Genomic DNA, 23,715 nt, shown 5'->3' with positions numbered 1-23,715 from the left:
TTCCTCTCATATTTCATTTATTCCACTGATGTTCTGAAGATTCTACATAGTAGCAATAAAAACAACCATGAAAAAATTCCTACATGAAGCATAGTACCTTAGTCCTGTTTTTCAACCACTCTGTGCTGTTGACATTTAAAGCCTTTTTTGGACAGTGACTACTACAATGGTGTGAACTTCTCTAGTAAGCCAGCAGATGTGTAAACACAAAGTTCATATTCATTTAATTTCACTTCTCCCCTGCCTACTTGTTTACCTTTAGATAATTAATTCCTTTGAGTGTGACCCTATCCTGGCGTAGCCTCGAAATGAATGGCAATGGGCAGCTTAGTAAAGGACACTGCTGCTAGTAAGACTGAGCTACACCTCACCTAACCAGCGCTACAGTAGCTATGAGCTTTCTTCATCTGAATATAACCTGTGCATTGCTAAGTTTGGTATTCCAAGGATAGCATTCACTGGGAAAAGATAATGTAATTGGTAATGGTGCTAGGTGCTGGCTTCAGAAGCTCAGATTGAGCCTTTATTCTTTACTCTCTCATCATACTAATTCTCTTCATGAAGGCAGGGACAGAGGCCAACTGATGTTAAGAACAGCAATGTTCAGTATATTGACCCACCTTGCTGACTTAAGAGCTATTATGGAGTTTAATGCTGCATACAGGCCAGCTTATACAGCATAATCAGGGTTTTAAATAGATTGATGCATTTATTGACTATTGGAGGTGCAATTTTGGTCAAATTTTATTTGATCTTGGTATTAATGTTAAAACATTGAGCATAAGAATTATTTGATATCTATGTGACTGTACCTCTAAAAAAATTAACTCCATTAAAGCACTACTATGATTATTAATAATGTTATTTTTCAGTAATAGTGCTATTTAAGCTTCATTTAAAATTATGCCTTAGGAGTTCAAGGGGAGCAGCAAAGCCAATAAAGGATCACATTACGGCTCTTGATTCAATGTGTGAAAGATGTCATCTAATTTCTTCAAGCCAAGTCTTGGCATTAGCTTGGGTGAACTTGGCTCTCCTCAAAGGAACAGCCTTCTGTCAATGTCAAGAACAATCCTAAAGAGTAAAAACAGTGAACACAGAAGGCTGCACTGAACTTCTGAGTTAAAAACAAACATCGAGCAAAGATTAATATTTATCTGAGTTTTCCATTTGTTTCCCCCATTGCAGACATATTAACATGTATGCCATGACTTCATGTTGCTAGGTACTCTAGCAATGGAACAGAATAGCAACAGGAAAAAAAAAAACAAACAAAACCCTACATTTTAAATTGAACTTATGTCTCTGTAGAGAAACTAAAGTATATATTTTTTGGTATAAATCTTGGAAAATCTCAGCTGCACAACTCACAGTCAGGCTGCATGTTAACTGTTCAGCAGATTTTGCCAGTTCCATATGAAATTATTTCCTCATCTTCTAATTTTGAAGTTTAAAGTACAATTTTGGTGACAGAGTTACAGCTTTAACTGTGGGAAGAAAGCAGAACTAACAAGATGTCAGTAAATTTTAAACAGAAAGATGTAAGTCCTTGTACATTCATCTATGACATGGATGTTTGTGAAAAATATATGAGCTAGAGGATAAAGATCTTTTCTCCAGAGGGCACTGGGAGCACAGTGTAACTGTCTAAGCATCCCCACATAGGCTCAGCACCCCGAATTTAACGGCTTCAACTGAGAAAGCAGATAGTCATTTCTCCAGTCTACTCCCTGTTGCTACTAGTGTTAAATGATGGAAGTTTTTTACTGCAGTTCTGTGGTATACAAAAACCTTATTGCCAAACACATCTTCTTGTAAAATTAACCCTGTTACTGAAGGTTAGTTGCTTCTTTTGCTTTAAAAAATAACAATTATACTATTTTGTGCTTTTGAAGTAACTAAGGTATGGGGATTATCTTCTAGTTTTTTGTGAAGCTGTTTCAAAATATTTTCAAATATTTTAAACTATCACCATTATAAGAAAAAAATCCAAATCATGCTACATTATCCTTTATCCTTTAAAATTGAAAAAAGGAATGGAATAAATAGTAATGTGATAGTGACAATTTGTACCCTATCATCATAAAATGGGAGCTCCCAAGCAGAATTCTATGAACCACTACTTGCCCACAAAGTACTTGCAGCTAGTTCTTGGAAGGCTGGCTAGCCATACACTGCTGGCTTTAGTCCTTGTTTCCAGCTGTTACCTCACATGAAAGACAACTAAAAATACATTAAATACTTCTCCATACAAGCAAGTTAAAAACTGCTGCAATGATGTTATGCCCTGAAAGTAGTTGTGTGCAAAGTCATGAAGAGAAGCAAGGAAAGAAAAAAGAAGATTACAGTCTCTCTGCTAAAGTGTGGTCTGTGATATGGCAAGAGAAAACCTTGACAAGGTTCAATTTCAGTATTACAGCATGTTTTGGATATTCAAAACTGCACCAGATCTTCAACCTACAACACGCTCAATTACAGATCTAACCACTGTTTTCTGTTACAGTTTGGCCTGTGCTTATATACTTCACTGAAATGAAAATCCGTATTCCAAAGAAATAACGTACTGACAGCTACATCAAGTGCTCAGAACAGACAGTAACAGATGCTTCCTAGATATTAAATGGTCTGTGTCGAAATTTAATAGGCTAAAGGCGCTTCTTTATAAGGCCGGAGTGTGTAACTTATTGGAAAGAGAAATAAATTTTGCAAACACAAATTAATGAAATGTGCAAACTGTGATGTTGAAGTGAGCTACAGTTTCTGAAGCTGCTTACCTGCCTACTGACAACAGTTAATTTTTACCAGACTTTTGTGATACTGAAGATTCATCTCATGCTTTCTTCCTATTTCTGGTTTTGATTTATACTATGGTCTTGGTGTGACCACCTGTTTTAGGTAGTTTGGGTTATTCTTTGGTGTTTTGTTTTTTTTTTAGCCTTACTGTTCTCTCAGCTGGAGACTCCTACACATCTGATAAAAGCAATTCTTACACAGAATTTGGCTTGAAAAGCATATTATGCCTTGGGGCACTACTATCAAGAATGCCTCACCTTAGACCAGTCTCCCATTCTCCAGATAAAGCATTTGGAATAGTCTTCACAGTCCTCTGCTTCTTTAGGTCTTGTGGACAAAACACATTTCTTGCGGGGATTGGTGCACCTCACAGTCCGATGCCGTACTCCCTTACCACACTTTACAGAGCACTGTGGGAAAAAGATGGTTTTCAGATTTCCACAAAAGTCATAGTTACCACATTTTATTCCCTTCTAGTGACCTCTGCCAGGCTAACAGAAATATTTCAAGACTTCAGTGATTTCCTGCCTTCCAATATTCAATTGCATAGACACTGGATTTATTAGAAATTAACAAATGAACAAAAATTCATTATGGGTCAGAAAGATAATAGTTGCATTTTCAGCTAAAACTACATAATTAGATCAAAAATTATTTGCCTGAGGAAAACCTAGGCTTTTGGATAAGAAAACATCTGAAAAGTTATGATGAAGTGAATGCAAACTATTATACTGAAAACATTAGGCAATCTTTGTTCTAGAAATGAAAGGAAGTGTAATGAAAAAATCTACATAATATTCACATGAATAAGATACGAAGCAACTTCAGAAAAATTCTGGTAGGGTCTAAGAGACCTTTTTGGGGAGGGAAAAACATTAAACCAGAAAAGTAAATATTCTAAAACTATGCAAGAATCCAGACTGAATTTGAAAATTCAAAGCTGCATATGCAGCATGTGAAAACTCTTTTGAGTTGCAGAGATCATAATCTATGTTTTTTCCACCATTCCCATTTACTCTGCCAAAAATTATGCCATTTCCTTCTCAAAACATTATCACTGCTTTTGATCATACCACTGCTTGCAGATTAAAACTCTCCTTTGCCAAGCTGATTATAACTGCAGGAAGCAGTAATGGCCAGCTTCCAATATAACAGTGATACTAGGAATGGCCATGGGAAACACCTCACTCTTCAAAATATATTTATTGCTTCCAATGGAAACATGCTCACTTATTTCTCATCTCTTAAGTAAAACAAACCAACTAAACAAACTGGGTTTCTTTCTCACACCTCTGAAAGTGAATACCATTCTTCTCACAAACAGTCCTTGCATTACAGTCATCTGCATACCAAACCAGGAACTGTTGCTATATACTTCTCTTATCTCTAACTTAGCATCTGCTTTTTGTCTTTGGAAACACTCCTGTGTCTTCGTTCTTTCTTGTTTGAGGATTAAGGGATGCTGGTGAGTAGGGGACCTCAAAGAAGGGCCTGCATCCACATTCAGAAGCTGCTGTTTGTATTTTCAACCTGAAGGGATCCATAGCTCAGCTTCTGGTATCGGAGGCATTCAGAATTGCCTTTGCTCTTCAAATGGAGAGAGAAGCTTCAAATAACCCATTCAGCTTGCCCAGATGGAAGTGATAACAACACCTTTCTTTCTCCACAGTCAATTACTTTTAGAAGTAGTATAGCTTTTAAGAAGAGGAAGAAAGCCAAATGAAGATGCACATTAAAAAATCTTAAATAAATGAAGCCTTTTGAATAACAATTACGTTCTAAAGCAGGGCTTCAGATGCAATGTATGCAAAATTGTGTCATTTGCAAGCCCTTTTGCCCACTGTTTGTGGTGTTCTTGGAAAAAGAGGTGAGAAGAGAGAGGAAGGCTCCCCTCATAGCCTCTCTGAAGCAGAATGGCAGCAACCATCTGCTGATCAACATCCGTTGGCACAAAAGTATGTCAAGCGATGTTTCTACTCTGAACCCAGGGTCTGGTAGCTGTATGTGATGGCGTTAATTCCATTTACCCTTAGCTACCCACTAATACAATCAGGAGATATGATGATATGTGCTTGAAAACTGGCCAAAAGAAACCCTTCCAGGACATTAACTAGGTAAAATGTAGTAGTTCCACATGGCTGGCTTTCCTAGTCCCTAATCCCTTTGCCACATCACTGCATGTGGACCATGAAAATCATCAGGCTGACCTGTGCCACTTGTCACTGAAAAAATCATTTTCCCAAAAACCAGTAAGGCATAAATAATCATTATGGACTATTTGTATAAATAAATGCAGCACCTCAGACCACACTCCTGCCTCCCACACAGTCATACAGTCCTGGCCTTCACAGCGCTGCGCAGAAGCGGGCTTTGGTCCAAGGCAATCCCTCTCCCTAGCTCTGATCAGGGTCCCATTTCTGAGTTGCTGTGTGCAGGCTACTTGTCTGTTCTGGGTCCCTTTTCCACAGGTCCTTGAACATGGAGTCCATTCTGTCATCATCCACCTGCAAAGAAATAGAGACAATGCAGTAACAAGAAATCAGAGAAGTACCACAACGTACATTTTAAAGATGACAGATCACTTATCGGCCTGACTGTTACATGCTATCCATGTAAAGTCCAACATTCTTTGAAGATACTCAGTTGCAAGACAGAATCAATCCTGTGTGAAAGGCTCATTGCTCATTTTATATTTCTGGAGGAAGTATAAAAGCTCAGATTTCTTTATGTTCTTCAGGGTCAGGCCTAACTCAGATTCTGTGGTTTAAATCACAGCAGCAAAGAAGGCTGATGACACTTGGCAGAGCCTACGTACCTGGAGAGCAGTCGTGCCAGAATATAATTTTCCCCAAATGTTCTGAATCTCCAGACTATGTCCACGTGCCCTTAAAAATCAAACAGCTCTGCCACCGATGCAGTACACAAGTGTATCCCAGGAGACATTGATGGCAAGGAGAAGTTTTTTAGGAAACTGAGATTTCATTAACCTGATTCAACCTTCTGTCATACATTTGTTGTAAGAAAATAAAACATTTAACTAAGATTATTTTTATTATTAATCCAGAGACATAATTTACAAATCATAGCCTGTCAAGATAATTCAACAGAGTTTAAGATACTTGTTGAAGTGCAAATAACAAACAACTAGTTATGCAAGCATATGCTTTAGTTAATTTCTACTGAAAACTAATAATATTTTGTTTTGTATTAATCATTAACACTGTATTAAAACTGGACATATTTTAAGGATTATGATACCATTTTACATTTCTTAGCAAAGCAATTAGCAACATCTAAATGTTTCATTTAATAAGAGGGAAAGAGTACAGAACACTGAAAATTTATAGTTGACAATGCCTCAGAAAAATATCTAGACTATTCCATTTCTATCCATTAAGTGCACAGTGATGTTAAATAAATAAAATAAAAATAAAATAAAATGAAATAAGAGAAAATAAGATAAATAAAATAAAATAAAATAAAATAAAATAAAATAAAATAAAGATCTCCTTAAGAAGTATGTATATAATGAAATACAAATAATCTCTCCAAAGTGTAGTGCCCAAGTCTGAGGAAGTCCAAACCTCAGTGGTTTGGTCTTACTTAAAATGTATCATACCTTGCATTTTAGCAATTTCAGTATTTTTCCTTTTCCAAGAAAGCTGTCTTCTGGTTCATTTTCCATAACTTCTTCAACAATATTTGCATTTTATTTAGTTTGCATTGTTTTCTTTAAAAATGCCATGTACAACTCCTTCAGATGACTGCAGTAGACCTATCCCAGTGCTTATTCCTGGGGATGCTAGCCATCTACTGCTTGGTGACCCCCCCCACGCTGAAAGGTGGTAGATACTTTAACAAAGACCACAGAATTCTTGGGGACTTCCTTAGCCATAATTGTTAGCTGCCATATGGAAACAGGACGGCAAACTCTGAAATGGGTCACTGTTTTAGCCTGGCCACCCAGTGCATGGAGCAGGCTGCTAGCTTTGCTGCAGGGAGACCAAATGAGGTGGGCTTTGCAGGGCAAAGGCTACATGCTGGAGTTGCCTCCTGGAGATAAATTCAGAGAAAGCAAGCTCCTTCTGCTTCTTCCACTAATCCACCATCAGAGTCTAGTTCTACCTATTAATTCATATACAGAAGGGGAAGGAGGCGAAAACTGAGCGGAAGTTGCTCTAGACTTCAAGTTGCATCAGTGCAGAATAGCCGATTAACAGGTATTTATTTATTTATTTACTACTTGGTGCACCAAAAGCTTACTGAGACCATTTAAAGGACAGAAGCCTTGACTGAAAAAAACCCTAAAATATATCATTAATTAAAAGCAAGGGATTAAATCCACCTTTATATAAACAGCATTTAAATTTCAATTTCATAGTACACATCTGTGTGTGAGAACATTTCCTCAAGAAAGTAATGAGTTGCTTTATTGAATCAGAATTTATGTAAGCATGGTACTTAAGGGATCTCTTCCATTAAAACTCAGGGCAAACAGTAGCCAATGTTTCTGTTTTCCCTACAGTTTGCATTATAACCTTTTAGATGCATGCATATACATATTAATTGCCAGAGTCAGTCATGTCTCTTAGCTCCTAAGATTTTTACATCTAGATATTACCGTTTAATTTAACCAAAACAGTATTACCTGGTCTGGCATGGCTGCTCATTGCACCTGCGGATCTGCGGTTCAGGCTTTGTTAAATATTTGCACTTCTTATTGTCCACAAGGCTGATATTCTTGTTCATAATCTTTGTGCAAGAGACTGTTGTCTTTCTTTCACCTAGTTTAAAATGAAGCACATATGTGGGGAAACCAGGAACATGCAACTTCATTAAAAAAGGACAAAGGTATCTTTATCAGTTAAAGCTATTTTATGTACAGTTTGGCTGAAAGAATTGTAAAACCTGTACAAGAAAAAGAAAGCTAGTAGGGAGGCTAAGAGACATATTAAAGTTTGTAGTGAACGAGGTGATTCTCTAATCCAGTCTTTGCACACTACAGTCAACAGTTTTCCTACTTTATTCATGTAACTAGTCATAGGCCGAACCCTCAGTCTTACTGGAATAATTGTTTCTTTCTTAATCACTGAGACCCCAGCACTGAGAAAAGCTTGCAGAAAAATTACATAGAAAAGTATGGTGCTTAATTAATATATAAAATGAGGAAAGGAATGGCAGGTCCTGATGCTCCTTCTTGCTGAGCTTAGTAGTACTGCCTGGTTTAGCAGCACACTGGCAGGCTGGCTGGTACTCAGCTGAAGGAATTCAGCACATGCAGCCTTCAGTAAGGAGTCTGCACTATTCCCCACGAACCAAAGAGGCCGCACAACTGACCTGACATGTAGGGTAATCATTTAGGAAGTTAGGTGCTGCCTGCAGAGACCTAGAGCATGTTCGGTACAGAAACCTTGCCCTGATGCATGGGTTGGAGCCCAGTGTCTCCTGAGTGTCATAAACCCGAGTTTAATGTAAGCAGTACTACTACCTCAAGCAATAACTTGCAATCAGACTGCAGCATAATTTTTAGAAAACTAGCAATCTTTGTATTAAAGACTTCAATTAGTTGTTCCTTCAGTTACGTTTTGACACTCTGTTTCTATCTGGAAGTTTACCAACAGAGAGGGTGCGTGCAGGAGCAGGGCAGACTCCAGCACGCAGTGTTCACCAGCGGTTACAAATGTGCATTATGTGCGTGACCAGAGCTGACATTTTACGCAGCACTTGTGTATTTGACAGCACATGCAACTAATCTATCATATGCAGCATTTGAAATGTTCGACAATTCTTTCTGCATTTACATAATACAGCTATGTATTCCTATTCTCTCCCCCACAAAAACCTTTTCTGCAACACAGGAGGTTGCAGGCTATCTACATTCATAAACATGCATGAAACCACATGCATGGTTTCATCATGGTTTCATGGTTTCATCAGTAGTTTCATCCTGACATACACATTAAGCATTTAAGCAGAACTAATATTAGTAATATTATTTAATTAGATTCATCAAAATACCGATGTTAAAAATTGAATCGCAAATATTTGCACAGGGTACAAGCTGAAGTATTTAAATTTTATTATTGCTTCATATTTAAGCTAAGAGCTAAAAGAACAGTTAAAATGCTTTGGTTTAAAGTAAGAAAAAATTTTCGTGTCTATTTCATAATATTTGCAGTAAAAATTCCTTTTATGGAACATTGTATTAACGCAGCTATTTTAGACATTAACATAAAATGGCCAGTTACAACAGAAAAATATAATAAACATTACAGTAAACACTTAGATATTTATTTAAGCATTAATGTAGAATAAATTACCAACATGCTGAATTTTAAGACTTCTCCAGATGATAGGTAACTTCAGAAATATTTAGGGCAATAATGAAAGACTGTGGTAGCATTAAAATTACTCTAAAAATACTTCAGGAAACTGTAAAAAGCATGAATATTCCAAGTGAATAGGAATGCACTATTAAGAAACAGAGGATGCTACTAGCACCACGTACAAAATACCTTCAGGGAAGAAGCTTTCTTACCAAACCACAAAAAGCATGTTTATGGAAACTACGGTAATCTGTCATGACACTAGGATTGTTCACAGAGTCAAAGAAGCTAGAACACTGTGTTCTTTAAGCTGCTGTTATGAGAAAGTAAAGCGTTTCCAGGCCCTCTTATTCAATCACAAGGCGCACAGCAGTGTTCAGAATGTCTGGTCAGAGCAACCATGACTGTCAAGGTCATAAGCAGGAATGACAGGTATCAAAAGTCAATACCGTATTCACGGTGTAAGTGTGACTGACTGCACAAGATATGAAGAGATCTCTATAGGATGCACTAATTTAAAAAACTCTGAAGTGTTTTTTTCAGTGCAATTATCTTTCTGAATAACCATTTTAGAAACAGCACTTTTAAAGGATTTTGTTACAGCAGTACTGTTCATGTTCCAATATTTGTTTTTATAACCATATTCTGTTCTTCCAAATTCACATTTTTTATGGTTATAAACATAAACATAGGAAAAATATCACATCAGCATACTAATATCTGCTGTTGTAATACTTGTTCCATATGTTTCTGGATCATCTTCAACTCATGTTACTAACTGTACATATTTGATCTGAGACTGGGTTGAGCTTTTCTGTAGTTTGAAATGTCTTTTACAGATCATTTATCTTCAAAAGTTCCAAATACAGAGTGGAATACATATGAACTTTCTATTCTTGTTCTAGCTCTTGCACTTGTATTTTTGGAAACTGTGTCCTGAATTTGCTTTGCTGATCTAGATTTTGCTCCTTCAGTAGCATCTCTTTCTACTTACTTTATTTAGTTTGACTCTTTTCCTAAGGTTATCATTATTCTTTAAATATAATCCTGAAGCATGAGACTGAAGTATGTCCACCACTGTATGGAATCATGCAAGCCACAATAAAGATATTACTATGAAATATACAGCACTGACCATCAGAGCCGTAAGTGTTAATATGCCATGTGTTTGAGAGACACATGAATACACATATATTTACATATGCATATTGTATACACACATATATACGTATTCTGTATATACATGCACATTGTTTATATATTTATTTTTTTAATTTATTTTTTATACATATGTGTGCGCGTTTGCACATTTTTTCTTTTATTTTACCTCCTCCACATACAGCATCACAGTCCTCCCAGCCAGAATGAGTCCACATGAAAAGAGGCTCCGGTACTTTAGAGCTCTGATTCTCAGGAAGAGGATCCAGTGGAATTGTGTACTCATAGTGTAGACCATAGCTCTGGTCATGGAAGAGCAGCACCTGCAAGATACAGAGAAGGAAAACCTACCTATGTACACAGACACTGTGGAAGACAAACTCTGAGGAGATAATCCTGAAAAATGTGATATAATGATATACTGACTTAATGCCTTTCAATCTCCTAATGGATTTCATAGAAGAAATTAAAGAGAGTATCCAAAGCAAGACAATGGGAAAAATTATTTAACTTAACATAAAGGTCAGAAAATAAACAAGCAAACAAAATTCACCAGATATCTGGAGGACAGTTATGTCCTGTGAATTCAGTGCTCTTAAATGGAGGAGACCTTTCTTAGACGCATCAGAGATTTAAAACTCTTTCGGATATACCAGTCAATTTACTCCATTTGATGGATTTTGAATTGTGAAATACTTCCTCATCATGTCTCCCTCTTTCTTTCCCTCTTCATCCTCTACACTGAAACACATCAAACCCCTACTTTTTCATGGAGAACTTGGTGATTGCAATAGAGAAATGGCAATGCTGTGCAATAATGAGCCAGAATGAAAACCATTTGATATTAATTTGAATCTCTCTCCTTAAGCACATCAGCTTTTTATGACATTTGTAGGAAGGGTGAGACCTTCCATCCTGCCTCAACAATGCAAGGATTATTCTTAGACTTAAATGCATTTTTTAGGAAGTAGGTTAACAGGTCTATATATATATATATATATAAGCAGGTGTATATACGTATATAAACATACACAGATGTCACTATCTTCAGGAGACTGGAAAAAAAATTAGTTATCATGCTATATAATAGGAATTGGGTAAAAACCCGAATCCATATTGTCATACCAGTAAATGTAAAGGTGACGTTGTGGGACCTTTGGCTGATATTTTCTCCCAGAGACCTCTCCGAACATAATGGACAGTGGTCCCAGCAATATTGAATGTTCCCGAATGCTCTATCTTCCAGTCGCTGTTGATTGACTGTTTTCCAGCGTCTCGAAGAGCTGCAAAATACATGAAAAAAAACCAATATAAAATGTGTCTCTTCTGTAGTGATTCGGACCTCCTTTCACTTCCTGTTTGGATAATTTGAAAAGTAGATGAAATCACCTAACTGTTAGCAAAGATATTTATGGATCCTGCTATACATGAACTTCAACTGGAATATGCTTTAGAAACACTTTCTGGAAGGAATGCTTGGCAAAACTATGTGTGTTTAACATTACTTGAAGTTAACATCAGTGCTTTAATGCCTGAAGAGACTGACAGGCTCCAGCACATTTCATAATTTGATCACAGAATTTATTTAAGGCAAAGGTAACAATTACCCATTCCCAAGGTGGTAATTTCTATAATCATAAAGTCATGGGAAACAAAATTTTCACGACAACATTCAAAATCTGTGGAATTAGGCTAAATCTTAAAAAAAAACTCCTTGAGAATTCTTTCCCCTCTAATAATTACATTAGTTATTTTACATTATTTACATTAGTGCCTATTTCTCCACCTTCAAATGTGACAATACTGCTGTCATCTACACTTATTTAAACACTTTCACCATATAATTTGATGCTTCTAACAAACAGAAAAAGCTTGTTCATTTTGGCTGATGATTCCTCCTGTTGGCCAAATTTATACTCAAAAGCATCAAGTCAGGTAAAATCTAATTCACACATTGAGAATAGGCTTTTACATTAGTTTTCTATAGTAAATGAAATAGATTCTTCTGTAAAGGACTTGTAATCATATTTAATTTATTTTAATTTTTTATGTTCAGATCAGGTCTGAATAGTTACGTGAAGTAGAACATACTTGAAGTCACCCTCTGGACAAGATATTTCATACATTCCTCTTCACTGAAATTGCATGTTTGGCATCAGACCTTTGTAAGAGAACCTTGACGGTTTAAGGCTTGCCCAAAATGTCTTTTTCAAAGTTCTAAGTTAATGTGAGTCACTCCTATAATCATCTTCTCTCCTATTCATATTTATACTGTTATGTTTTGTTTCTATGGCAAACAACGGCAACAGGTCTATGGACTGGCAGAAATCCAATTGCATAAGACACCACTTCTGTGTACCACTGCAGCACTGTGTTAGAAATATTAAGACTATAAAATCCATTAATGCTGTAGAACAGCTCTGTACTAAAAACAACTAGTGATTTTACAAGATTTTAAAATTGGTATTTTAGATTTAGTCATTCTGTTATTAATGGTAATTAAGTTCCATTTAGTGTTTAAACTGTAGGGCCAAACCTCTTCCCAAAACAAACGTACTTGAAAGCGCCAAGGTCCAGTTGGGTCATGCTGCTCAGATGGAGCAGCATTCTCTCTCTAGCGAGCAGCTGACTTTGCATCATTTTCTCTTGTCTTTAAAAAGAACATGCGTGCCACAGCACAGTAACTTGGGCAGGGCAGTGGAATTCAAGGAGTATGTCAGATCTTGCATTTTCTGCTTTCAAATTCCTCACTTGAGCCACTGGAGTTAAACAAAGTAAGAAAGGGTATCCTCAAGCCTAAAATTTAGGATTTAATTCAGGCAATCCAACTTCGCTCTTGACTCTGTCACACCCCATATTGTAAGCAAGTTCATTGAGCTTTACTCCAAATAACACACATATTCCCAATCTACTTAGCTTTTGATAGAGGAGGATTTTTTGTACAAAGTAATGACATACAGGAAGAAAATTCATCGCACAAATGTATCCTCTCTCAGGTTATAAAACAAATCCAGCAATACATCTACAACTAAAAAAGACAAAAAAACTTCAGCCTGTGAAAACTTAATTCATCTGTAACCAAGACCAAAATTTCAGTGCTAGAATAAGGCTGCTAATTACAAGTCTGTCTCTGCAGAGCATAAAACAGCCATCATCACAGTCACAGTTAAGTGGTGGTGGTGAGTGCAACATATTTTTAATTACTGCACAAGGGATATACACTTCTATTTTCATGAGGTGCAATATGCTATGCAGCCATAGAGATGCAACATTTCACAGTTCAGCTATTGCATCTCCCAGTGCTCAGTGAGGAGCAACAGTGCCCTGGTCCTGGTGATCCACTTGCTAAATCTGTTTCTGTTAATCCTTTAATTTTTTTCTATGGGAAAATGTGAAATACTACACCACTGTACTAACTTAGAAATTTTCGCTTAAGTTGAAATTTCCACACTTTACAGGGAGGTTAAGAAAAAAGGTAATTGTTCCAAATTAAGAGGAAAGTTGACATCTTTCTGAATTGTGAATTTTACTTTTTGTTCTGTGCAAAATTTAGTTATGCTTTCCAAGAAAAGTACCAAGAGAATGTCATTTTGCCTGACCCTTATTTTTTTTCCAGAAAATACAAAAAATATCTGATATTTAATCATAAATAAGAGTACTTTCACTGGTATCTCTTGTCAAGGGCATCATTGTTTCACCTGTTCAACCTGTTTCCATTCAGGTTATCTTGTGTTCCCTTCAAAGCCATCTTAAAAACCGTAAGTCTTGAGATTTGAGTAACCTTTTTGAAAATTTCAATGAATTAAATCTTACAGGTCAGTAGCTCCCAGGATCTTCCTTATTACAGTTTTTAAAAGGGTGAAACATTCCCTTTTCTGCAGTCACTGGGGCTTTCACCTGACTGTCATGACTTTTTAAATATGCTTGAGAGTTGCTTGGCAACTACATAAACCAGTTCCATCAGGGCCTTGGGATGCATTCATTGAGTCCCATATACTGCTGTATGTTCAGGTTCCTCAGGTGTTCTTGAATCTGACCTGCGATAGAAAGAACTTCATTCCACTGTGTTTAAGTTCAGGGAGCTGAAAGATGTAGGAAGAGCCTTTAGCATTAAAACTGAGGCACAAAAATGATTGAGTACCTTGCTCTTCTCTATGTTTGTTGTTATTAATTCTCCTCTTATTTATCAGTACGTGTGTCCATGTGTGTGTGTACATTTTCTTTAACCTTCCTTTTCTAACATACCTGCAGAAGCTCCAATTATTCTTTGCATTCCTTGCCAAACTCAGCTCCAACTGTGCTCTAGCTCTCCTAATCCCATTTGTACATATCTGAGTAGCATCCTTATATATTTCCCAAGACACATGTCCCCAGTTCCATGCCTATGCATTTTCTTGCACTTTAGTTTGACCAGAAGGCCCTTACTGTACTCTTCCTTTTTGTATCCTGCATTAAGAAACTTTTTTGAAAAAATTTTTACACCTGCCAAATATAAATGAAAATTTAGCAACACAAAAGGCATTATCTTAGCCCACAGGAATCTAGATAATGATTGAAACAACTTTTTTTATAGCTGTTCTTACAATAAGTTTTTTTAAAGTAACTGAATATGAGCCAAGTTTTATGTCAACACTGTTATAAACAGCCAGGGTTATTACTGCTAGTTTCTTCTTTAAAATAAATTTCAAAATTAATAGGTATAATCTTTAGGAAATATTCTCAAATTAAATAAACACTCTTGCTACAAGTAATTTCTGTGGCTGAATATTGATGAAAGAACAATCAGAGTTTCTCATGCATTTTCTCATATAACTTCAGTAGAGAACAAATACCCAATGTTTGGCTGTATCACTGCTCATTCCTCCCCACAGGGGAGAACATATGGGACAGACTACAACAGATCAATCAATTCAGAAAAAGCAGCTGCATCCTACACCTTATCTTTTCTCCTAGGATGCCACAGATCCTGCTACTGTGGTATATGCTGATATACCTCAGATAAAGAAGATATTTGAGGTGGTCAGGTACAACTCCTCTGAAGATTTGCTTCAACAGCACAATCACACAGTGATGCTACTGATGTGCGCTGTAGGTTTAGTTATCACTTTAGCAACATCATCGCAACTTTCAGATGATAGTGACTCTGGTTCCTGACCACCAGCTAAATACAGAGAAGGGTATTTCATTTTGACTCCCTCTGTATTTGACCTGCGCTATACAACAGAGATCAAATATTCCCTCAGTTTAAATGAGCTACTACTTTGTAAACCACAGCTCTCAGCGTATACTGGATTAAACTGTGTTTACAGCTGTATCTCTAATTATACAATTACTGATTGTATAATGAGCTATATTATTTGAAAAACCATAATGCTAAAATGTGTTCAGAGAAATGGGGTACAGAAATGTAAAGTACTATGCAACACAAAGTTAGCATAGAGAACTGTAAGAGAAAACAAATCAGAATCACGAAGTTAATCTGTATTACATTTCACATTTTTCATCACAGTATTTTGAAGAATATTGTTTCTAAAAGGAAATATATATGCTTTCTCCCCAAAACTTTCATCTTATCAAAAAATATACCCATTTAAAATGTTACTCCTTTTCAGTTCAGACTGTTACACTTTCAGAATACATCTCCTGTAAATGAAGAAGTTTAAATACCTTCTGCTAGTAAAGAAACCAAAAAAATGCAACAACACAGGTTTTAATTTGAAATACTGTAACAGACCTGTTCCTGGTTCTCCAGAAAGGCTTAACAAAAAAATGTTTCAGAGAAATACTGTCTGATCTTCATTCAGACTGACAGTGAAATTAAGAAAAGTAAAACTGAAGTAACAAGCAATTAAAAGCTAATTAGCAGCTTTCAAAAATAAGCAGCAGGACTGACATTATTTCACGAGTGCAAAAAGCATTACATAATTTTTCCCTTTTTTAAGGTAAGGGATGAATCAGTTTCCTACTCATAATTTCCCTAAATACAATTCCAACAGTTATTGATTTTTGCATTATTAAAAAAAACCACAACAAAACAACTAAAACCAATAGTACAATAGTATTTCTGTTGTCCATGTATGTTAACATGGTAGACATAGAGGAGAAACAAACAAACAAACAAACAAAAAAACAACAAAAAAACCCCAACTTGATTGGACATTCATATATCCACATCTGTGGTCCACTGGTGAACACTGAAATAACTGAGATCTCTAAATCTCCTCTTATATCTTAACACAACAGATGCAGACCCCATGATAAACCAAGAGTCACCCACTGATAACCTAGCCTATCATAATTAAGATTGAACATCTTCTGAATTCTCTCCATTGAATGTTCTCAATTGAGAACACTCAGAGAAAAAGTTTCTTTAAATGTAGATCTTACTTTTGAGCAGAACTTTGAACAGTGATTAAACTAGAGAATTCTTCACTTCATTATTCTATTTCTCATACTAAGTCTCTCCCAATTTAAACTTAAGGAGGGCATGGAATAGCACCAGTTATGGTACTTCAGATACTCACACACTGTTAATAATAATACTAAGAAAGTATAGTTTCCTACACAACAGCTTCAGAACTCATTAAAGGAGAGAAAAAAAAGCTTTGATTAAAAAGAATTTCATATAAGTATATAACTAAAAAAAAAAACCCGCAAAACCACAAACCCAAAAAACAAACCAAAAAAATCAAACCCAAAACAACTACAACAAAAAAACCCCAAATGACCCCTCCTCCAAAAATAAAAATTCATTGTGATTAAATTTGTTCATTAAAACAGTCAGACAATTCAAAATAATGCAAAGAAATACTTTTCTGCTTTTTCAATCTGATTTTACAAATTTTGTTTAACTTTGTTGGTGGTTTGCTATATGTTGGACAATGTGGTTTTTTTTTGTTGTCTGAGCACAAATCATTACATGTTTCAGCATAAAACTCCTTTCGCTATTTTTAATGTGAAATATTTTCTTTAGTGCTTTCAATACAGAAAATTGAAATGTTGATGTATGCAGAATTTTTCTTAAATCATCTGATACATTCTTTGAAATGTTTCTCTAAACAAAATGACGAGACGAAAGCTCAATGAAGAATGGTGCTATAACGATTACAAATTTTTTACTTTGTTATTTCTACAAAATTTCTTTAGGCATATATTTCACAGATTTTTTTTTCCACTCAGTTTTTTTTTTTTCTGTTTTTTTTTTCTTTTTAAATCATATAAGCATCTTTAGCTAACACTCTTCAGTGTTGTCCAAAACAGGACATGAATACCTGAAATACATGATATAGATGACATTTACCTAAATAGCTGCGAGCTGGTTTTTCTTCCACAACTTTGATTCTCCTTGCTCCTGCAGGTATCACCAAAGCTTCCACATAACCTAAACATGAGACCAGATGTCCCAAGTTAAATAAAGAAGTGTAGAAAAATTAATATTGTACATTTTTTCATTTCTTCTCCCCTAATTATTTTTTTAAGTGTAACGAGTTACTATATATATATGTTGTAATGGTTTGAGGGTTCTCCTAAAATACTGAAGCAAGCTATGAAACTGTGCACTATGTGTAGTATATACACCATAATATAAAATTAAAAGAGTATATGAAAGTAAAATGTAACAAGAATTAGTGAGGCTGGGCAGGCTGGGGCTGGAGCTAAGTTGTCTCTGGACATTCAGTTCAGTGTCACCATCACCTCTGGATGACCATAAAGGGATTCCAACTTCACCGAGTGTGGAGGGAAATGATACGGCACTAAAACCTAAGCACCCTTCCACTGTTGTGTGGGTTTGTTTTTTATTTTGTTTTGGTTTTTTTTGTTTGTTTTTTTTTGTTTTGCTTTGTTTTAGTTTGTTTGTTTGTTTTATATTTTTGCTCCATCTCTCTCTTGTGTTTTCTACACATTCAAATCCTGATACGAATGGTTTAATGTTTAAGTCTCCTTATTAGTTATTTGCTTTACATTACAATGGCTTTCTGAAAGTGTTGGACTAAAATATGGTGTTGAGCAGTTTGCTTTAAGAAAAAGAGGTGAAAAGGCAATGCAGATGAAAAACACTGTGGAAGCAAGAATGTTATAAATAAAAATCTATTTTAGCTTGTCCCTTAAGAACTTAAGAAATTGTAAAGTAAACCAAATTTTTATTCTGTGAAGCTATGTAAGTTCTATATCAAAGTACTGAGCATTTACAACACCTATCTGAAACACGAAAATTAAGTTGCTGCAAAGACGCATTTTTTACTTCAGTTTCTTCAAGCACTAGTAAAGCTTTCTAAATATTGCTGACAGTCCAGCTTCCTAAGAAGGAAAATACACAAAACCCCGAATAAACTTGAAAGCGTGTGGATATTCACATCAGCTACAAAAGAAAGCTGACACATTTTAATTTCAATTAATAGTCACCTTCTTTATAGTTTTTGGTCTTGTCCTCCATGATTTCAGATCCCTGCTTCTGCATTACCTTCAGCTTAAGAGACGGGCAGAGATGAATGTCTGAAGACTATGCCTAACTTTTTTTTTTTTTAAAAAGTACTACATTTCAGTCTATAATGCAGTGAAGTTCTTGATTTTTAAAGCTATACTGTCTGCTCTAATCTCAGTATTTTTTAATGTGATTTATTTAGTGTCTTGAAATTCTGCACATTTTCTACTCAAGAAACTGAAAGCGTAATGGCAAACAAATGCTGAAAAGAGTTGGGCAAATGCTGTTTCAAAGAAAAGACTTTTTTTGGAGAGAAGGTATACATGGTGCATGGCCCATATTATTAGGATTTTAATCCTCTACTCTGTCAATAGTAGTGTGCCAGTCAATTGTGCTCATTCCAAGAACAGGTCACAGCAGTATTTGAAAAACTCATGTTCATTGTGCATCAGAAAATCTATTTGATTTTTATGATACGAAATGATAAGTAAAAAACAATAAATAATGAAAATATGAAAGAACTCAACATATTGGGCTTTATCTTCTCCCATTGCCTAGCTTGCTTTAGTGGCTTTACTCGAGGTAACAGATCACAGTTCAGACATTTATTCTGTAGAAAACTAAATTATAGAATCATAGAATAGTTAGGGTTAGAAAGGACCTTAAGATCATCTAGTTCCAACCCCCCTGCCATGGGCAGGGACACCTCACACAAAACCATGCAACCCAGGGCTCTGTCCAACCTGGCCCTGAACACCACCAGGGATGGAGCATTCACAACTCCCCTGGGCAGCTGCCCATTCCAGTGTCTCACCACCCTCACCGTTAAGAACTTCTTCCTTATATCCAATCTAAACTTCCCCTGTTCAAGTTTGAACCCGTTACCCCTTGACTTTCACTACAGTCCCTAATGAAGAGTCCCTCCCCAGCATCCCTATAGGCCCCCTTCAGATACTGGAAGGCTGCTATGAGGTCTCCACGCAGCTTTCTCTTCTCCAGGCTCAACAGCCCCAACTTTCTCAGCCTGTCTTCATACAGGAGGTGCTCCAGTCCCCTGATCATCCTCGTGGCCCTTCTCTGAACTTATTCCAACACTTCCATGTCCTTTTTATGCTGAGGACACCAGAACTGCACACAATACTCCAAGTGAGGTCTCACGAGAGCAGAGCAGAGGGGCAGGATCACCTCCTTCGACCTGCTGGTCACGATCCTTTTCATGCAGCCCAGGATATGGTGGACTTTTTGGGCTGTGAGCGCACACTGAAGCCGGCTCATGTTCATTTTCTCATCAACCAACACCCCCAAGTCCTTCTCCACAGGGCTGCTCTCAATCTCTTCTCTGCCCAACCTGTAGCTGTGCCTGGGATTGCTCCGACCCAGGTGTAGAACCTTGCACTTAGTTTTGTTGAACTTCATGAGGTTGGCATCAGGCCACCTCACAAGCGTGTCAAGGTCCCTCTGGATGCCATTCCTTCCCTCCAGCGTATCAACCGAACCACACAGCTTGGTGTCATCGGCAAACTTGCTGAGGGCGCACTCAATCCCACTGTCCATGTCACTGACAAAGATGTTGAACAAGACCGGTCCCAACATTGATCCCTGAGAGACACCACCACTGGTCTCCAGCCGGACATTGAGACATTGATCACAACTCTTTGTGTGCGGCCATTCAGACAGTTCTTCATCCACCGAGTGGTCCATCCATCAAATTGATGTCTCTCTAATTTAGAGACAAGGATGTCGTGTGGGACAGTGTTGAACGCTTTGCACAAGTCCAGGTAGATGACGTCAACTGCTCTACCCCTGTCCATCAGTTCTGTAGCCCCATCATAGAAGGCCACCAAATTGGTCAGGCAGGATTTCCCCTTAGTGAAGCCATGCTGGCTGTCGCCAAGCACCTTGTTGATTTTCATGTGCCTTAGCATGCCTTCCAGGAGAATCTGCTCCAAGATTTTGCCAGGAACAGAGGTGAAATTGACGGGTCTGTAGTTCCCAATCTAAACTATAAGAATTTATGGTATATTTGTTTCACAGATTTTTTAAAAATCAGACTCTTCTATGAACTAATATGCTGTAAGAGCAGACAAATTAGATAATTCCTTATATTATAATTGAAACAATTTGCAATTAATTAAAAATACTCATGCATTCTTATCTTAAATGTCATGTTATCTTAATGAAAGTGGATCAGAAGTCCTTGTGAGGAATGACATAATCTAAAGTGCACGTTTAGATTAGTAAGTGCACCTTTTATAGTTCCCAATCCTCACAGTAATCAAACAGCTACTGGTTCTCTGATTATTTGAGATAACAGACTTACCTGCTCCTCTGGTATGGTTAAAATCACCTTTAATAACTTTGCATGACTTTCCATTACCATTGCATACACCGCAATGATCTTCACGAGCCAAGGATCCTAATATACCATCACAGCCAAATTTCTGTGGGAGAAGAAAATAAAGCTATTGTGACAAAGGCCATGTTTTTCATAAAGCTGCCTTTAGTAGCAGGCATCTCACCCTTTTGCAAGACACCCTACCTAGTATGATCTAGCTATGAATGGAATGAGAGTTTCAGTAGTTCATGTAGAGAGATCACTTCCATAGTAATTTTTTCTGTGATTTTATGTAGATTGTTGCATTCAGTCTCCCTATATGGTTGCCTAACTCTATCAGCTGCTCTCCAAGAGGAAGACAACTGCGTTCCCACTTCACCCTGGGCAGCACACACCTCACAGGCCCTCCTGCTCAGCACCTGCAACATGTGCAACTCTACTGCTTTCTACTCAAAATATGGGAGGTGCATAGAATAGTTAGGGTTGGAAGGGACCTTCACAGGCCATGTAGCCAATCCCCCTGCAATGAGCAGATCAGATTGCTGAGATCACTAGTTCCAGTTGATCAAGTTGCCCACAACCACATCCAGCATGGCCGTGAATGTCTCCAGGGGTGGCACATCCCATATTTCACCACCCTTGTAAAAAATTTCTTCCTCAAATCCAGCCTGAATCTCCCCTCTTTCAGTTTAAAACCATTACTCCTTGTCCTATCACAACAGGCCCTGCTGAAAAGTCTCTCCTCATTTTTCTTAAAGGCCCCTTTTAAACATTCAAAAGCCACAATAAGGTCTCCCCAGAGCCTCCTCTTCTCCAAGCTTCAACAACCCCAACTCTCTCAGCCTGACACGATAGCAGTGGCACTCCATGCTTCTGATCATTTTTGTGGCCCTTTTCTGGACCCTCTCCAGCAGGTCCATATATTTCCTATGCTGAGGATTCCAGAGCTGGATGCAGTACTCCAGATGGGGTCTCACAAGAGCAGAGTAGAGGGGGGAATCACCTCTCTTGACTTTCTGGCCTCACTCCTTTGAATGCAAACCAAAATGTGACTGGCCTTCTAGGCTGCAAGTGCACATTGCTGGGTTACAGTGGTAACGTGTTGTCTAAGGTCAACCTAATGTTTTTGAACCTAAATTTCGAATAGAATGTAAACATCTCTGGAGTATGTATTGTAAATTGTGTTCTGTTAAAAAGCATTCAGTTCAAAACAAATTGAGTTTGATCAAGCACCTCTACATCATTGTATTAGACACATTTCTATCAATAAATGTGAATGGTAGGTTGACAGTAGGAATACAGCTAGTATATGCTGGCCTGATATGAAGTAAAAGCCTATCAAAGTCTGGAGAAGTCATCACAGAGCAATCTTGTGCACTGTATAAATGCATCTGATGAAACCAATTAAACTTCAAGGCTGTTTGATAAAGAATCAATAAAAAGCAATAAAGATTTCAAAATACTGATTACAGCGTAAACATTCAAAAAACAATTTTTTTTTTTTCCTCTGGTAAAAATGGCCTATATATCACTTTTTCGATTATACCTACAATTGTTACATGGTGAGCTTAAGCCCCCAGTCAACAAGTATTCAAAAGTATTCTTTTTGCACGCACTTAAGTCACTCAAGAAAGGATAACTACACCTACATGTATATATTTGCATGTGTTTATGCATGCATGCATCTATAAAGTGATTTGTTGAACTTATTACAGTATCTAGCAATGCTGTATCTGTGTTAGAAGTTTTTTTTACTGAATTTAATGTGTGCAGTGAGAAGCAGACAAAGAAAATAAAAGCCGTGTGGATTTTTATATAGAAGAGTTTCCATATGATAGACTACAAAAGCAATAAAAGAACTGTGAACCAAATGAATTCTGAGTGTGAGAAACAGCATAAGTTCTCAGCTTTAATTATCTGCTACTCTGTTATTACCATTATCTGTTACTCTGCATCTTTGGTCTTTTATTTAAATGTAAAATTTTGAACTCTTGAAAAGGGCAGAATTAGATATACATACCTAGACTCCATGGCAAAATTTCCAAACCTGTTGAAAGCTAAGGTTTACCTTAAAAGATTAAATCCGTTATACTTATTTTCCACTCTGGAGCAGTTTAAGTATCCTTATCATCACAGATACACATTTCCCAAGCTAACCCATCAGCTGCTTCACATACTGCGCTGCAGTGAGTGAAATTAGCTTAAAATATTTCAGTATGCCATAAAAAGAGACATTCAAATTTGGTCACACATAGTGAAACATGCTATCACACGTAACAAACTCATCTGCTAGCATACGTGAGACTGTGTACCTAGGTTTGAAACAAGTAATACGTACCTGGCATCTACCATCTGCACAGATATCTAACCCATGCTGGCCACAAGAAGTCCCATCCATCACTTTTTCTGTTAGAAGAACGGGTTGATCCTTTCCAGCTGGTGAACAGAATAAGGCACACGGATTTTCTGTGGTAGCAATTAATAGAAAAAACCACCAAACTGGTAAAAGGTCACTTAAAAAAATACAGAATTACTCTTATCAACATTATTATCAACATTATTGTTAAAACTGGTATTTGCTTATCTGTGCGCCATAAATCTAGGTTAGTATAACAAGTTATCTTAGATACAGTGAAAACAAAAAGATTGTGATTCTTTTCTCAGCTGTTTGAAAAACCCTT

General features: G+C 36.9%; 1 protein-coding gene across 2 annotated transcripts in view; it reads right to left on the bottom strand.

Moving 5' to 3' along the window:
- Positions 1-23,715, bottom strand: part of ADAMTS19 (ADAM metallopeptidase with thrombospondin type 1 motif 19) — a 152,787-nt gene that overhangs the window by 25,246 nt on the left and 103,826 nt on the right. For both annotated transcript variants that reach the window (XM_062617455.1, XM_062617456.1), the window contains exons 14-21: positions 23,373-23,500; positions 21,020-21,140; positions 17,578-17,658; positions 11,403-11,560; positions 10,447-10,600; positions 7,442-7,577; positions 5,093-5,297; positions 3,051-3,203 (exon numbers count right to left, since the gene is read on the bottom strand). In XM_062617455.1, the coding sequence (XP_062473439.1) occupies positions 3,051-3,203; positions 5,093-5,297; positions 7,442-7,577; positions 10,447-10,600; positions 11,403-11,560; positions 17,578-17,658; positions 21,020-21,140; positions 23,373-23,500 (1,136 nt within the window). The remainder of the gene's footprint in view (positions 1-3,050; positions 3,204-5,092; positions 5,298-7,441; positions 7,578-10,446; positions 10,601-11,402; positions 11,561-17,577; positions 17,659-21,019; positions 21,141-23,372; positions 23,501-23,715) is intronic.

The sequence above is a fragment of the Pezoporus occidentalis genome, unplaced genomic scaffold (genome assembly GCF_034315485.1).
Source record: "Pezoporus occidentalis ecotype Australia unplaced genomic scaffold, CSIRO_AGI_Poc_V1 ctg196, whole genome shotgun sequence".
Taxonomy (NCBI): Eukaryota; Metazoa; Chordata; class Aves; order Psittaciformes; family Psittacidae; genus Pezoporus; species Pezoporus occidentalis.
Note: the sequence above shows the minus strand (reverse complement) of the source record. Positions and strands in the feature narration are given on the sequence as shown.